The sequence below is a fragment of the Cherax quadricarinatus genome, chromosome 97 (genome assembly GCF_038502225.1).
Source record: "Cherax quadricarinatus isolate ZL_2023a chromosome 97, ASM3850222v1, whole genome shotgun sequence".
NCBI lineage: Eukaryota > Metazoa > Arthropoda > Malacostraca > Decapoda > Parastacidae > Cherax > Cherax quadricarinatus.
Window position 1 is genome coordinate 6734754 of NC_091388.1, and position 17008 is coordinate 6751761.

The 17008-nt window shown below is 39.5% G+C and overlaps 1 protein-coding gene across 2 annotated transcripts in view; it reads right to left on the reverse strand.

The window, feature by feature from the left end:
- Nucleotides 1-955: 955 nt before the first annotated feature.
- The window catches only part of LOC128705002 (biogenesis of lysosome-related organelles complex 1 subunit 6), a 31056-nt gene continuing 15003 nt past the window's right edge, over nt 956-17008 (reverse strand). Inside the window, exons 4-6 of one of the 2 annotated variants that reach the window (XR_011394754.1) lie at nt 10830-10916; nt 5305-5490; nt 956-3491 (exon numbers count right to left, since the gene is read on the reverse strand). Coding sequence is in view for 1 of the 2 variants with exons in the window: in XM_070105213.1 (XP_069961314.1) it covers nt 5356-5490; nt 10830-10916 (222 nt within the window). In the remaining variant the exon portion in view is untranslated. The remainder of the gene's footprint in view (nt 3492-5304; nt 5491-10829; nt 10917-17008) is intronic. The other variant, XM_070105213.1, reaches the window with a different exon arrangement.

A 17008-nucleotide genomic window follows, 5' to 3' on the forward strand; every position in this document is an offset into this window, starting at 1 on the left:
CCTGAATCCCTTCACTAAATATTACCCTGCTCACACTCCAACAGATCGTCAGGTCCCAAGTACCATTCGTCTCCATTCACTCCTATCTAACACGCTCACGCACGCTTGCTGGAAATCCAAGCCCCTTACCCACAAAACCTCCTTTACCCCCTCTCTCCAACCCTTTCGAGGACGACCCCTACCCCGCCTTCCTTCCCCTATAGATTTATATGCTTTCCATGTCATTCTACTGTGATCCATTCTCTCTAAATGACCAAACCACCTCAACAACCCCTCTTCTGCCCTCTGACTAATACTTTTATTAACTCCACACCTTCTCCTAATTTCCACACTCCGAATTTTTTGCATAATATTTACACCACACATTGCCCTTAGACAGGACATCTCCGCTGCCTCCAACCGTCTCCTTGCTGCTGCATTTACCACCCAAGCTTCACACCCATATAAGAGTGTTGGTACTACTATACTTTCATACATTCCCTTCTTTGCCTCCATAGATAACGTTTTTTGACTCCACATATACCTCAACGCACCACTCACCTTTTTTCCCTCATCAATTCTATGATTAACCTCATCCTTCATAAATCCATCCGCCGACACGTCAACTCCCAAGTATCTGAAAACATTCACTTCTTCCATACTCCTCCTCCCCAATTTGATATCCAATTTTTCTTTATCTAAATCATTTGACACCCTCATCACCTTACTCTTTTCTATGTTCACTTTCAACTTTCTACCTTTACACACATTCCCAAACTCATCCACTAACCTTTGCAATTTTTCTTTAGAATCTCCCATAAGCACAGTATCATCAGCAAAAAGTAACTGTGTCAATTCCCATTTTGAATTTGATTCCCCATAATTTAATCCCACCCCTCTCCCAAACACCCTAGCATTTACTTCCTTTACAACCCCATCTATAAATATATAAATAATATATTATTATTATTATTCACTTTCATATCTCCATGTGGAAGTGGAGAAGAATCCTTCCTCCGTAAGCGATGCGTAAGAGGCAACTAAAATGCTGTGAGCAAGGGGGCTAGTAACCCTGTCTCCTGTATAAATTACTAAATGTAAAAAGCCTTGCTTCTTCTTTTTTTGGGTTACCCTGCCTACCTGGGAGACAGCTACTGCATCAAAAAAATATTATTTTTGGGAAGCACTAAACCTATATGGGTTATACAAAACCTGGAAACCGAGTATGCAAGAAACAGATAAAAACAAGCTGTACTTAACTGCCAGTATGTATATTATCATTATTATACAGGCACTCCTCAACTTGTCATGGTTCGACTTACAATATTTCGACTTTACGATGGTGCAAAAGCAATTACTTTGGAGATGACTTTTAAGATAATTCTCAGTAGTAGTAACCAGTTACCAGTAACCAGTGTACCAGTAGATGATCTCAGTAGTAGTAACCAGTTACCAGTAACCAGTGTACCAGTAGATGACTCACTACCAACCGTCTCTGCCTGAGTCACTGTCTGTATTCACATTGTGCTGACCACAGCAGTATTCAAAGACCCCCTCACATATGGGTACTGTGGGCGGCTAGTCAGTTATACAAGAGTGAGCAAGGAGGCAGGCAGGCTGTTTGGGCGCTCCCCACATTATCCGTAATTATACGTACTTCCAGCCTACGTGAGTATTACTTTACCCTATCCACGTGTTCGAACCCCACATGATATAATAACCCAGCATGAACACAGAAAGTCTGTAACTTGTATTTTATTTATTTACTTTCCAGTATTGGTATTTAGTTAGTTACAGTAATTATTTGTTTATTTACTTATTCAGTGGCAGGAGTCTTTTACTTATTTATTTAGCACATCATGAATAACAAAAAAGGACAATAACGTGGCTGGAACAACGTGACGTTTTGGTCCGACTTGGACTTTGTAAATGGTCCAAGTCAGACCGAAACGTCGTCGTAAGCTCCTCTCTCCTACTTGAGGGTTATTTGTGTATTTTTAGCACATCATATTCATAATCAACTTATAATGGATTCATCAGACTGCAATCCCATTGTAAGTCGAGAAGCACTTGTATTCAAGAACAAGTGTTAAACCCAAGTAAGTGAACCTACCTCTTTCTAAGTGGCCAGAGAATCAAGTCTCCATTGCTACACACTGAATGATAAATGAGACATGACTCACAAAATCGTAATGACACGATTGTCATTACAATTTCGTGAGTCATATTGACGGCATTGAGGGGACTTGAGCTAGAGTTCGTCACGGCCACGCTAGCTGGAGATTCATCTGTAAAAACTTGCATTTGTGGTCACAGTGGTGGCCTATGCTAACCTTTCTATGGTGTAGAAATATACCTAGTTGGACGAATCTTATTGTGGCTAGCTGGTCCAGTGGCTAACACGACGGTCTGGAGTTTTGAGACTCTCTGACCGTGGGTTCAATCCCGCCCGTGGTATGGTTTGATAAATGAGACACTTATGCAATATTTGGGAATTTTCATTGTGGAAACATTTTGCCAGCCAGTGACTTCTTAAGTTCAATGAAAAGGAAATGGTGGAATTATTATTATAATAAAAAAGAAGTGCTAAACCATAAGGGCTATACAGCGCTGCTGGAAATAGTGGAAGATGAGGAGTAGTATAGGGTAATCAGTCCCCTCAACCTGGAGTTGACTGATTACCTCAAACTCTTCATCTTACCCGTTCTTCTCTGTACTGGACTGAAGAAGCCACTGGCTGGTGAAACATTTCCACAATAAAGATTCCCAAATGTTGCACGTGTCTCATTTTTCAACTTGTTAGTTTTCTAAGCCATTTATACCTTGTGAATAAATGGCTAAAAAAAACAGCAAATGCATAAATGATAATAAAGGTACCCAAATGTTGCACAAGAATAAAAGTACCCATATGTTGCTCAAGTCTCATTTATACATTTATATATCATACTTTGAATGATTCGCATGAATTTCGATTCTTTTTAAATTTATAATAGGCATAAGTCAATGATATGAATTTAGAGAGCTGATTACACTGCACATGAAGTTAGATCCACTGACTTTATTTTCCTGCTTATTATAATGGGATGCTCATTTCTGTACTTTAATACATCACACATTTTTTAACAGCACAGTAATTCACACCTCTATACTTTCAGTGGCTGGTTTATAAATATATCTTAATCTTTACCAGCAATTTCTGCCTAGAGGCCCAAATTGGCTGGTCACTTGCGTTTTTTACGTACCACAAAATTAGGGAAACTGGTTAGCCGGACTTGAATCCTGGAGGTGGGAAATACAGTGCCTGCACTCTGAAGGAGGGGTGGAGAAATGTTGCAGTTTTTGAACTGTAGTATCGACATGCCTCTGGCATGAGAGTGATGGAGTGAGTGATGATGAAAGTGTTTCTTCTTTTTTCGGGTCACCCTCCCTCGGTGGGGAACAGCCAAATGGCCAATAAAAAATAAAAATTAGCCAAATCCTCTGCTTTACTGCAATTCGTGTTTAGCATACTTCTGAAAATCACAAAAAATTATCAATTATTATGTATCAAATTAGTCTGGCATCTGGAGAACTATGCTCTGTATACACACACTGACAATACAGTATTTTATATGAAATGGTAGAGTAAAAAATTTATCCCAACAAGAATTATAAAAATATACATTCATCTGCACATATATTCCTTTGAAGAGTTTAGAGAGTTTCACTACTCTCAGAGCCCAGCCATGGGCATATGATCAAGGCACTTCTAAACCAATTAATAAATTACGAATATTGAGTCTTGGAAATGGGAAGTACAATGCCTGCACTCTAAAGGAAGGGTTTCGGGATATAGGCAGTTTGGAGGGATATGTTGTGTATCTTTATACGTATATGCTTCTAAGCTGTTGTGTTCTGAGCACCTCTGCAAAAACAGTGATTATGTGTGAGTGTGGTGAAAGTGTTGAATGATGATGGAAGTATTTTCTTTTTGGGGATTTTCTTTCTTTTTGGGTCACCCTGCCTCGGTGGGAGACGGCCGACTTGTTGAAAAAAAAAAAAAGAATATTGATTCACTCATTCAAACAGCAAGACTACGAACAACTGTGGAAGTGTCACCTACAGTGAGCAGGACAACATTAACAATCTATGTAAATACTGTACTGTATACTGTATTGTGCCACTATTAGGTTTAATAAGCATTCACACAAATTACACTAGATAAACAGCTTCATAATGCAGTATTTGCCATTAAAAAGGTACAGTACTGAATGAAAAATACTGGGTAAATATCCTTGGTTGAATACATTTTTTAGCACACTGGCCATCTCCCACTGAGGCAGGTTTACCCGAAAAAGAAGAAATCAATGTTTTTCTTCTTTTTACATTAAGTTATTTATAGAAGTGAAAGGGGTACTAATCCCTTACTCTTGGCATTTTCGTCGCCTTTTGACACATAACTCACAGACAGAGGATTAAAATACAATTGATACAGAATATTATGACTCCGGAACACAACTTCATTTACAATATGGACGTCTACATGAAAATAGGTTCCAGATTCCAAACATTACAAATAATTTTCAGGAAAATATTAATCTCATAAGTGGGGGGAGATCAAATGTATTCAAATAAATTGATTAATTTGCTTATTTTATTTTAGTACATTCCTGCCATCTCTCACCAAGGTATGGTGAACCTCAAAAAAGAAAGTACATTAACCATCATTCATCCATTTACTTACTTTTCAATGCTGGTATTTAGTTTTTTTTTTTTTTTTTTTCAACAAGTCGGCCGTCTCCCACCGAGGCAGGGTGACCCAAAAAAAGAAAGAAAATCCCCAAAAAGAAAATACTTTCATCATCATTCAACACTTTCACCACACTCACACATTATCACTGTTTTTGCAAAGGTGCTCAGAATACAACAGTTTAGAAGCATATACATATAAAGATACACAACATATCCCTCCAAACTGTTACAGTAATTATTTATTTATTTATTTACAGTGACAGTAGTTATTTATTTACTTATTTATTTAGCATATCATATTCACATTCAACACGAGTTTTTTGACGTGATGGATTCGTTGGAATGTAACCCCATAGTAAGTCAAGGAGTACCTGTAGCTTTCCAGAGGTATAATAAAGCTCATGGAGCAGGGAGAGAGTTTACCTAGTAGCAAACAGTGAAGAGGCAGGGCCAGGAGCTATGACTTGACCCCTGCAACCACAATTAGGTGGGTAGAGGTGTGCTGACATCACAATTCAAATGGTCATCTACCTGCAATATCCACACCCCTCCTTCAGATTGCCTATCCTTACACTAATAAATTTTTCTACTTACTTAGATCTAAGAAACAGTTCTCTATGTTTTTATTACATTCTTTGGTCTCCTCTACTGGCCATCTTGCTGTGGTGCCCAGGCTGGACGAGCTATTAGGTGTTTTTCACGTTCGGCCAATTGGGCTCGTTGCTGTTCCTGATTTAAGGCTTTCTGTTGCTGCTGTTGCTGAAGGCGCAATGCTCGTCTCTGCAAAGATTTAGCATTCCTTTTAAAATTCATCTTTGATTGAAAAATTGGAAATTGGTAATGTTCGAAGAAAAAAAAATCAGTCTAGAGGTTTGAACTCAGTTGATAATAAAAATGACACCTATGCATCAAGCAGATTTTTTACGAGTTTGCAAAAGAAAACCGTGCAGTGAGAGATACTGCAAGACACATGATTATAGATTACATTATAGTGAATTCACTATGTGAGAGACCTAAATAAATGTTGGTGTAGGGAAAACTGAGAGCAAATAAAGACAGCACCCCTAAAATTAAGAGGCCTTAACAGCATTCTTTCAACACACCAGCTGTATCCCACTGAGGCAGGGTGACCCAAAAAGAAAAACAAAAGTTTCTCTTTTCAAATTTAGTAATTTATATAGAAGGGGTTACTAGCCCCTTGCTCCTGGCATTTTAGTCACCTCTTACAACACACATGGCTTACGGAGGAAGAATTCTGTTCCACTTCCCCATGGAGATAAGGGGAAATAAACAAGAACAAGAACTAGAAAGAAAATAGCAGAAAACCCAGAGGGGTGTGTATATATATGTTTGTACATGTATGTGTAGTGTGACCTAAGTGTAAGTACAAGTAGCAAGACGTACCTGAAATCTTGCATGTTTATGAGACTGAAAAAAAGACACCAGCAATCCTACCATCATGTAAAACAATTACAGGTTTTCGTTTTACACTCACTTGGCAGGACGGTAGTACCTCCCTGGGCGGTTGTTGTCTACCAACCTACTACCTAGAGCTCTAAAGGCATACATACTTAAAATTAGGAGGTCCTTTCAATACCTATAAAGTGAAAGATCCAGGATGAAGCCAAAAAATTAAGATGTCCTGGATGCACCCCTAAAATTAGAAGATCCAGGATGCACCCTAAAATTAGAAGATTCAGGATACACACCTAAAATTAAAAGGTCCAGGATACTCCTAAAATTAAAAGGTCCAGGATTCCCCTAAAATTAGAATGTCCAGGATTCCCCTAAAATTAAAAGGTCTAGTAAATGATGAGACAATCACCACTCAAACATTCTGTGGGCCTGGGGCAGGAACTTGGGGAAGCCTCTGCCACAAAAATTTTGTCACATTACACACCTGTCTGCATATGTACGTATCAAAGTATGTGTATGCATGAGTGTGCACTGTGAAAATACATGCATGCATGTGTAAAATGATGATGGTAGGATTGGTGGTGTCCATTTTTCTGTCTCACAAACATGCAAGATTTCAGGTAAGTCTTGCTACTTCTACTTACACTTAGGTCACACTAGACATACATGTACAAGCATATATATACACACCCCCTCTGGGTTTTCTTCTATTTTCTTACTAGTTCTTGTTCTTGCTTATTTCCTCTTATCTCCATGGGGAAGTGGAACAGAATTCTTCCTCCATATGCTATGCGTGTTGTAAGAAGCGACTAAAATGCCAGGAGCAAGGGGCTAGTTAATATCAATGAACCCTCAAAGAAACATTTTAGTGCCAGATTGCCCAGAATCTTGGTTTACATGAGCATATTTACTATGGGGATTCCTTCCCTGTAATATGGCATTGGGAAAATATGTTAGAAATGTGGATGTAAGGCTGTGGAGTCGCCACATAAAACCTTCAACTCTAACTCCTTTATTTAAGGCACCTCTGACTCCGACTCATTTAATTACATTTTACCGAGTCCAACTCTGACTCCAGTAACCCAAGAATTGCTTCCGACTCTGACTCCGTCTCCACAGCCCTGAGATGATAGCAGAGAGAAGTGTGCAAAATCAAGTCAGTCTCAAATGGGCTAGCTAACTTCCCTATGATGTATAGAAATATACCTAGTTGGATGAATCTTTTTGTAGCCAGCCGGCCCAGTGGTTAACACATTAGCCTGGAGTCTTACCACTCACTTGCCTTGGGTTCAATCCTGGCCCATTTCGTGGTTTGTTTGAAATTGTTATTATGATTTCGTGAGTCATGAAGTCACCTTCAAAACTCTGTTGCTTAAATGTGGAAACAATTAACCGTGATTGATAATTATTAAATAGTTTGCATTTTCAGGAAAATTTTTATTCACCAATGACAGACAACAAATTTTTGTTATAATAATGTACTAGAAAGATCCATACTTGAGGCTAGGGAGCAAGGGCAGTGCTAGATGTTCTATAATGGTCATCATCTGACCAAGACCCATGTCTGGAAACACTTGTCCTGTTTCCGGACGAACCTTACCTAACTTGTCCTGTTTCCGGACGAACCTTACCTAAATAGCGAAATAAAATTAGCAAAATCAGATGAACCCCAACTCCCACCAACAGAAACAGCAAACAGACTCAATGATTTCTTCTCCACTATAGGAAAAAACCTTGCCAATAAAATCCCAAGCTCAGATACCCCACCAAATGACTACCTCACCGGCAACTACCCGAACACACTGTTCCTAGCTCCGACTAACCCATACGAAGTCTCCCTTATTATCAACACACTAAAAAACAAGGCAGGAGATTTAAATACCTTACCACCCTTTATATACAAAAAAGTGTCACAAGTGCTATCACCAATCATTGCAACACTCTTTAACAAATCCATTGAATCCTCCACCTTCCCTACAGTACTCAAAATAGCAAGGGTCACCCCGATCCACAAAGGAGGAGACCAAACAGAGTTGAATAACTATAGGCCAATATCCAACTTACACCCTCTCTCAAAAATCTTCGAAAAATTAATTCATAAACGAATCTACTCCTACCTTATCTCCCAAAACATACTCAACCCCTGCCAATTTGGATTCAGGCCTAATAAAAATACTAATGATGCTATTATACACATGCTAGAACATATATACACTGCAATAGAGAAAAAAGAAGTCCCACTGGGGATCTTCATTGACTTACGTAAAGCTTTTGATACAGTTGACCATGACTTGCTCCACGTAAAATTGTCACACTATGGTATAAGAGGGCACTCCCTCAACTACCTCAAGTCATACCTCAGCAACAGAAGCCAATATGTGTATGCAAATGGGGCAAACTCCTCTGCACAACCAATTACAGTTGGTGTCCCACAGGGAAGTGTCCTTGGCCCTCTTCTCTTTCTCCTATACATAAATGACCTACCAAATGCTTCGCAATTACTCAAACCCACACTATTTGCAGATGACACTACATACGTCTTCTCCCACCCGAGCCCAGTCACGCTAGCCAATACTGTAAATACCGAATTACAGAAAATATCTACCTGGATGAGAACTAACAAACTTACACTAAACATTGACAAAACCTACTTCATTCAGTTTGGTAACAGAGCTACAGATGTCCCTCTTAACATAATGATAAACGGATCACCTATCACAAAGCTAACAGAGGGAAAATTCTTAGGAATCCACCTTGATAATAGACTCAAATTTCATACACATATACAACAAATTTCTAAGAAAATTTCCAAGACTGTAGGCATACTATCGAAGATACGGTACTATGCTCCACAGTCAGCCCTCCTGGCCCTATATCACTCTCTTATTTACCCCTATCTCACCTATGGAATTTGTGCATGGGGCTCAACAACAAGTAACCATCTCAGACCACTAATTACCCAACAAAAGGCTGCAGTTAGAATGATAACAAATTCTCACTACAGGCAGCACACTCCACCAATATTCAATACACTAAACCTCCTCACCATACAAAACATCCATACTTACTACTGCACCTATTACATACATAGAACACTTAACTCTGATATTAACCCTCCCCTCAAACATCTCCTTGCCAACCTCAACAGAACACATGACCATAACACAAGGCACAGATCACTCTTTGATGTTCCTCGTGTCCATCTCACACTATGTAAAAACTCAATGCACATAAAAGGCCCTAAAATCTGGAATTCATTACCTGTAAATATAAAAGAAACACTACCTGTTTATAAATTCAAGTCTCTTCTCAAAGATCACTTACTCACCCAAAACCAAATAAATACTGAATAACTGAACCTTATAAATTGTATATCTTAAATGTTTCTCACAATTATATCACATAAATGTTAAACCTAAAACCCAATCTAACTTTATTATTTTTTAAATACACTACCTAACAGAATACTCCATTCTACTGAATGTACAACAATGCATACAACCATATGACCTGTCTTTGTAATACTCACTTGTGCTTTATAGTAACCTGTTTACATTAATGTTTTATCACTGATTTCATCATTGCTTAGTTAATCTTAAGTTAATTTTAAGCCAGCCCGTAATGCTATGCATAGTATAAGTGGCTTTGGCATACTGCTCTTACCTGTATTTGTTGTACCTCTGTATGTGTGCTCAAATTTTTAAATAAATAAATAAATAAACCTATAATGGGGAGAAGGAATAAGTCACTTTGCCTAACTATCCTAGGTAATTTACACTGTTTGTAGATGAATGGTTCAGAGAACCGACATGTATACATTCATCTACAAACCTGTCAGACACTGCAACTTCTTGGGATCTTAATACTTGGGAATTCTTCGCTTGCCTAATTCTTGGGCACGACCTACTTCCACACTGAACAAATGTGACACCGCCTATGACTGCTACACCTCTCCTACCAACGGTTTATAAGCTCCTTCTCCGCACGTATGCCGTATTCTATTCAAGATTGATGGACTGATCACATCGACTCAAGGTTGAGGGACTGATTACCTCATTCTCCTCCTGTTCTTCAAGATTCTCCTTTGTATGGACTGATGAAGCCACTGTGCGGCAAAACGTTTCCTCAATAAAGATACCCAAGAGTTGCACATGTGTCTAATTTATCAATTTACACTGTGTATGTTAACTGTACTGTGCCAAAGTAAACTTACTTAGGGGTGGCTAGCTGGTTGGAAGGGAGGCTAGGAGACTTTGTTTTGAAGCTGTTCCTGTTCACCTAGCAGTAAATAGGTACCTGGGTGTCAGTCAACTAATGTGGGTGCCCAAAATGCTCTGCATATAAAGGGATTTTTGGCATGTGCACCCAAATGTCATACTCCTTTGTACAAACATGTATCACGCTAAAATAAAATTATTATTATTATTATTATTATTATTATTATGGGGAAAAAATTAACCTAATTTAACCAAAATGCTCTTCATAACAAGGGGCTTTCTATTTAGTATGTCACTGATGTCATGTCACTGATGTCATGTCACTGATGTCATGTCACTGATGTCAGCCAGGTCTGTAAACATTGTACATGTTATAGAAATTATTATTATTATTAATGTTTTTTGGAAAGCTTTGGGGCTAAGAAAATTTTGGGGGGCTGAAGCCCTAAGCCCCCTTAGTGCTGCCACTGTCGAACAGTGACATACCTTAAGACGAGCGGTGCGATCAGTTATGTTACACATTTCTTCCTTGAGGTATGCTAGCTTCTTTGTGTACACGGATACTTCAGCAAACTGGAAAAAAAAAAAATAGATTTCTGAGAAAGGTGGATAAAATCATACGAAAATATTTTCTTCCTATTAAATCTTTAAGATGGAGCTCCAAGCTTTCAGATACATTTCAAAATACAGTGGTACCTCGGGATACAAACAGCTCAAAACTCAAACAATTATTTAAGTGTATTTATGTAAGATTCTGAAGAGAAGTTGCAGAGGTTGGTGGATGAATTTGGTAGGGTGTGCAAAAGAAGAAAATTAAAAGTGAATACAGGAAAGAGTAAGGTTATGAGGATAACAAAAAGATTAGGTGATGAAAGATTGGATATCAGATTGGAGGGGGAGAGTATGGAGGAGGTGAATGTATTCAGATATTTGGGAGTGGACGTGTCAGCGGATGGGTCTATGAAAGATGAGGTGAATCATAGAATTGATGAGGGGAAAAGAGTGAGTGGTGCACTTAGGAGTCTGTGGAGACAAAGAACTTTGTCCTTGGAGGCAAAGAGGGGAATGTATGAGAGTATAGTTTTACCAACACTCTTATATGGGTGTGAAGCATGGGTGATGAATGTTGCAGCGAGGAGAAGGCTGGAGGCAGTGGAGATGTCATGTCTGAGGGCAATGTGTGGTTTGAATATAATGCAGAGAATTCGTAGTTTGGAAGTTAGGAGGAGGTGCGGGATTACCAAAACTGTTGTCCAGAGGGCTGAGGAAGGGTTGTTGACGTGGTTCGGACATGTAGAGAGAATGGAGCGAAACAGAGTGACTTCAAGAGTGTATCAGTCTGTAGTGGAAGGAAGGCGGGGTAGGGGTCGGCCTAGGAAAGGTTGGAGGGAGGGAGTAAAGGAGGTTTTGTGTGCGAGGGGCTTGGACTTCCAGCAGGCATGCGTGAGCGTGTTTGATAGGAGTGAATGGAGACAGATGGTTTTTAATACTTGACGTGCTGTTGGAGTGTAACCAAAGTAACATTTATGAAGGGGTTCAGGGAAACCGGCAGGCCGGACTTGAGTCCTGGAGATGGGAAGTACAGTGCCTGCACTCTGAAGGAGGGGTGTTAATGTTGCAGTTTAAAAACTGTAGTGTAAAGCACCCTTCTGGCAAGACAGTGATGGAGTGAATGATGGTGAAAGTTTTTCTTTTTCGGGCCACCCTGCCTTGGTGGGAATCGGCCAGTGTGATAATAAAATAATAAAATAATTATGTAAGTCCTAGGTGGTAGGTTGGTAGACAGCAACCGCCCAGGGAGGTACTACCGTCCTGCCAAGTGATTGTAAAACAAAAGCCTGTAATTGTTTTACATGATGGTAGGATTGCTGGCATCTTTTTTCTGTCTCATAAACATGCAAGATTTCAGGTACGTCTTGCTACTTCTACTTACACTTAGGTCACACTACACATACATGTACAAGCATATATATACACACCCCTCTGGGTTTTCTTCTATTTTCTTTCTAGTTCTTGTTCTTGTTTATTTCCTCTTGTCTCCATGGGGAAGTGGAACAGAATTCTTCCTCCATAAGCCATGCGTGTTGTAAGAAGCGACTAAAATGCCGGGAGCAAGGGGCTAGTAACCCCTTCTCCTGTATAAATTACTAAATTTGAAAAGAGAAACTTTTGTTTTTCTTTTTGGGCCACCCTGCCTTGGTGGGACACGGCTGGTTTGTTGAAAGAAGAAGATTTATGTAAGTGCTTTTGTAAGTGTATTTTTGGGGGTCTCAAATGGATTAATCTAATTTACATTATTCCTTACGGGAACAAATTTGTTTGGTATCGGCACTCAAGCAGCCTTCTGGAATGAATTGAGTTCGTATCCCAAGGCACCACTGTATCTGGAAAATGACTAAAAGATGAAAAGATGAATAACTGAAATGAATGACCTGTGTAATTATCTCCTTGATGTTATTAATGTGTATACACATGAAGTCCTGTCTTTGGATTTTAGCTTACTCTTTGAAAAAAATTCAAGATTCCAATGATTTTAGCACTCAATATCTCCTCTTTTAAACCATTCCAGTAGTCTATCCCCTCTATTTCAGAAAAAAAGTTTGCCAGTATCTCTTTAGCAGCTCTTCTTTCTTAGATCATTGTTATGGTCTCTTGTTATACCAGTTGATGATGTCAGAAAGTCTTCCTTGTGTAACCATGACCACATTCAAAATTCTCAATCCAGTTGCAAGATGCAAACAATTATTGACATGTTAGGAAGTCTACCTTGTGTGATTCTGATTGCAATCAAAATTCCTAACCCAACTGCAAGATGTTGACAATCACTGGCATTATAAAAGTGATCCAGTTAATCACTTGTTATGTGGCATTTACCATTACCAGAGGTCTTTCTAGATATTTTTTTTTTTTTTTTTATTATCACACCGGCCGATTCCCACCAAGGCAGGGTGGCCCGAAAAAGAAAAACTTTCACCATCATTCACTCCATCACTGTCTTGCCAGAAGGGTGCTTTACACTACAGTTTTTAAACTGCAACATTAACACCCCTCCTTCAGAGTGCAGGCACTGTACTTCCCATCTCCAGGACTCAAGTCCGGCCTGCCGGTTTCCCTGAATCCCTTCATAAATGTTACTTTGCTCACACTCCAACAGCACGTCAAGTATTAAAAACCATTTGTCTCCATTCACTCCTATCAAACACGCTCACGCATGCCTGCTGGAAGTCCAAGCCCCTCGCACACAAAACCTCCTTTACCCCCTCCCTCCAACCCTTCCTAGGCCGACCCCTACCCCGCCTTCCTTCCACTACAGACTGATACACTCTTGAAGTCATTCTGTTTCGCTCCATTCTCTCTACATGTCCGAACCACCTCAACAACCCTTCCTCAGCCCTCTGGACAACAGTTTTGGTAATCCCGCACCTCCTCCTAACTTCCAAACTACGAATTCTCTGCATTATATTCACACCACACATTGCCCTCAGACATGACATCTCCACTGCCTCCAGCCTTCTCCTCGCTGCAACATTCATCACCCATGCTTCACACCCATATAAGAGCGTTGGTAAAACTATACTCTCATACATTCCCCTCTTTGCCTCCAAGGACAAAGTTCTTTGTCTCCACAGACTCCTAAGTGCACCACTCACTCTTTTTCCCTCATCAATTCTATGATTCACCTCATCTTTCATAGACCCATCCGCTGACACGTCCACTCCCAAATATCTGAATACGTTCACCTCCTCCATACTCTCTCCCTCCAATCTGATATTCAATCTTTCATCACCTAATCTTTTTGTTATCCTCATAACCTTACTCTTTCCTGTATTCACCTTTAATTTTCTTCTTTTGCACACCCTACCAAATTCATCCACCAATCTCTGCAACTTCTCTTCAGAATCTCCCAAGAGCACAGTGTCATCAGCAAAGAGCAGCTGTGACAACTCCCACTTTGTGTGTGATTCTTTATCTTTTAACTCCACGCCTCTTGCCAAGACCCTCGCATTTACTTCTCTTACAACCCCATCTATAAATATATTAAACAACCACGGTGACATCACACATCCTTGTCTAAGGCCTACTTTTACTGGGAAAAAATTTCCCTCTTTCCTACATACTCTAACTTGAGCCTCACTATCCTCGTAAAAACTCTTCACTGCTTTCAGTAACCTACCTCCTACACCATACACTTGCAACATCTGCCACATTGCCCCCCTATCCACCCTGTCATACGCCTTTTCCAAATCCATAAATGCCACAAAGACCTCTTTAGCCTTATCTAAATACTGTTCACTTATATGTTTCACTGTAAACACCTGGTCCACACACCCCCTACCTTTCCTAAAGCCTCCTTGTTCATCTGCTATCCTATTCTCCGTCTTACTCTTAATTCTTTCAATTATAACTCTACCATACACTTTACCAGGTACACTCAACAGACTTATCCCCCTATAATTTTTGCACTCTCTTTTATCCCCTTTGCCTTTATACAAAGGAACTATGCATGTTCTCTGCCAATCCCTAGGTACCTTACCCTCTTCCATACATTTATTAAATAATTGCACCAACCACTCCAAAACTATATCCCCACCTGCTTTTAACATTTCTATCTTTATCCCATCAATCCCGGCTGCCTTACCCCCTTTCATTTTACCTACTGCCTCACGAACTTCCCCCACACTCACAACTGGCTCTTCCTCACTCCTACAAGATGTTATTCCTCCTTGCCCTATACACGAAATCACAGCTTCCCTATCTTCATCAACATTTAACAATTCCTCAAAATATTCCTTCCATCTTCCCAATACCTCTAACTCTCCATTTAATAACTCTCCTCTCCTATTTTTAACTGACAAATCCATTTGTTCTCTAGGCTTTCTTAACTTGTTAATCTCACTCCAAAACTTTTTCTTATTTTCAACAAAATTTGTTGATAACATCTCACCCACTCTCTCATTCGCTCTCTTTTTACATTGCTTCACCACTCTCTTAACTTCTCTCTTTTTCTCCATATACTCTTCCCTCCTTGCATCACTTCTACTTTGTAAAAACTTCTCATATGCTAACTTTTTCTCCCTTACTACTCTCTTTACATCATCATTCCACCAATCGCTCCTCTTCCCTCCTGCACCCACTTTCCTGTAACCACAAACTTCTGCTGAACACTCTAACACTACATTTTTAAACCTACCCCATACCTCTTCGACCCCATTGCCTATGCTCTCATTAGCCCATCTATCCTCCAATAGCTGTTTATATCTTACCCTAACTGCCTCCTCTTTTAGTTTATAAACCTTCACCTCTCTCTTCCCTGATGCTTCTATTCTCCTTGTATCCCATCTACCTTTTACTCTCAGTGTAGCTACAACTAGAAAGTGATCTGATATATCTGTGGCCCCTCTATAAACATGTACATCCTGAAGTCTACTCAACAGTCTTTTATCTACCAATACATAATCCAACAAACTACTGTCATTTCGCCCTACATCATATCGTGTATACTTATTTATCCTCTTTTTCTTAAAATATGTATTACCTATAACTAAACCCCTTTCTATACAAAGTCTTTCTAGATATAGTACCTAAACAGATAATGATAAAAAGAAATGAGCTATAAAAAAAGGGGCCATAATAAAATGTGTGTTTAAAACTTAAGACATTTTTTTCTTTTCTTGAGGGCATCAGATAATGATCAACTGCAGCTATAAACACAGATGAAAAATAATATACAGGAGGTTCCCAGTCATACAGTAGGTTAGGTTTCAGGCTTCTGCTGTAAAGAGAAAATCACTTTAACCCGTAAACGGTCAAAACATATATATACGTTTTTTCAACGTTTGATAGTATGTAAAAAAAGTAATCTTTTTTTTTTTTTTACATTTGAAAACGAGTAAAAAAACTTTGATCTACCATTTTTTTTTGTTACATTTGAAAATATGTAAAAAAAACGTAGATCTACTTTTGGAGCGCTACGCATGTGAACGTAGATCTGCTTGGACCGTTTACGGGTTAAAGTGAATCACAGCCTTTTTTCACTTTCAAAAGCCTGACAACGTGATTACACTATCATATATTAAGTGAGCAAGACAGTGATGGAGTGAATGATGGTGAAAGTTTTTCTTTTTCGGGCCACCCTGCCTTGGTAGGAATCGGCCAGTGTGATAATAATAATAAAAAATATTAAGTGAGCGCTATTGCTAGACCTTAAAAATATACATACAGTACACACATTACTTACCTTAAAATATTTCCATCCTTAGCTTATAGTAAGTGGTGAACATATTTATTGTAGGAAGTCTGAATAAATAAAGAATAGCTATAATTGAAGCTCACTGTATTAGTGAAACGCTGTAAAGTGAAGCACTGTAAAGCTGTGCCTCCCTAGCATGGGCCTTACTGGCCGATGCTAGGCAGGTTCAACTCACACCCCCTACACACACATACACCTACACCCACTACAAGCACCCACACCCACTACACTCACTCACACATCCACCCACACCCACTACACTCACCCACACAACTACCCACACCCACTACACTCACCCACACATCCACCCACACCCACTACACTCACCCACACAACTACCCACACCCACTACACTCACCCACACATCCACCTACACCCACTACACTCACCTACACCCACTACACTCACCCACACC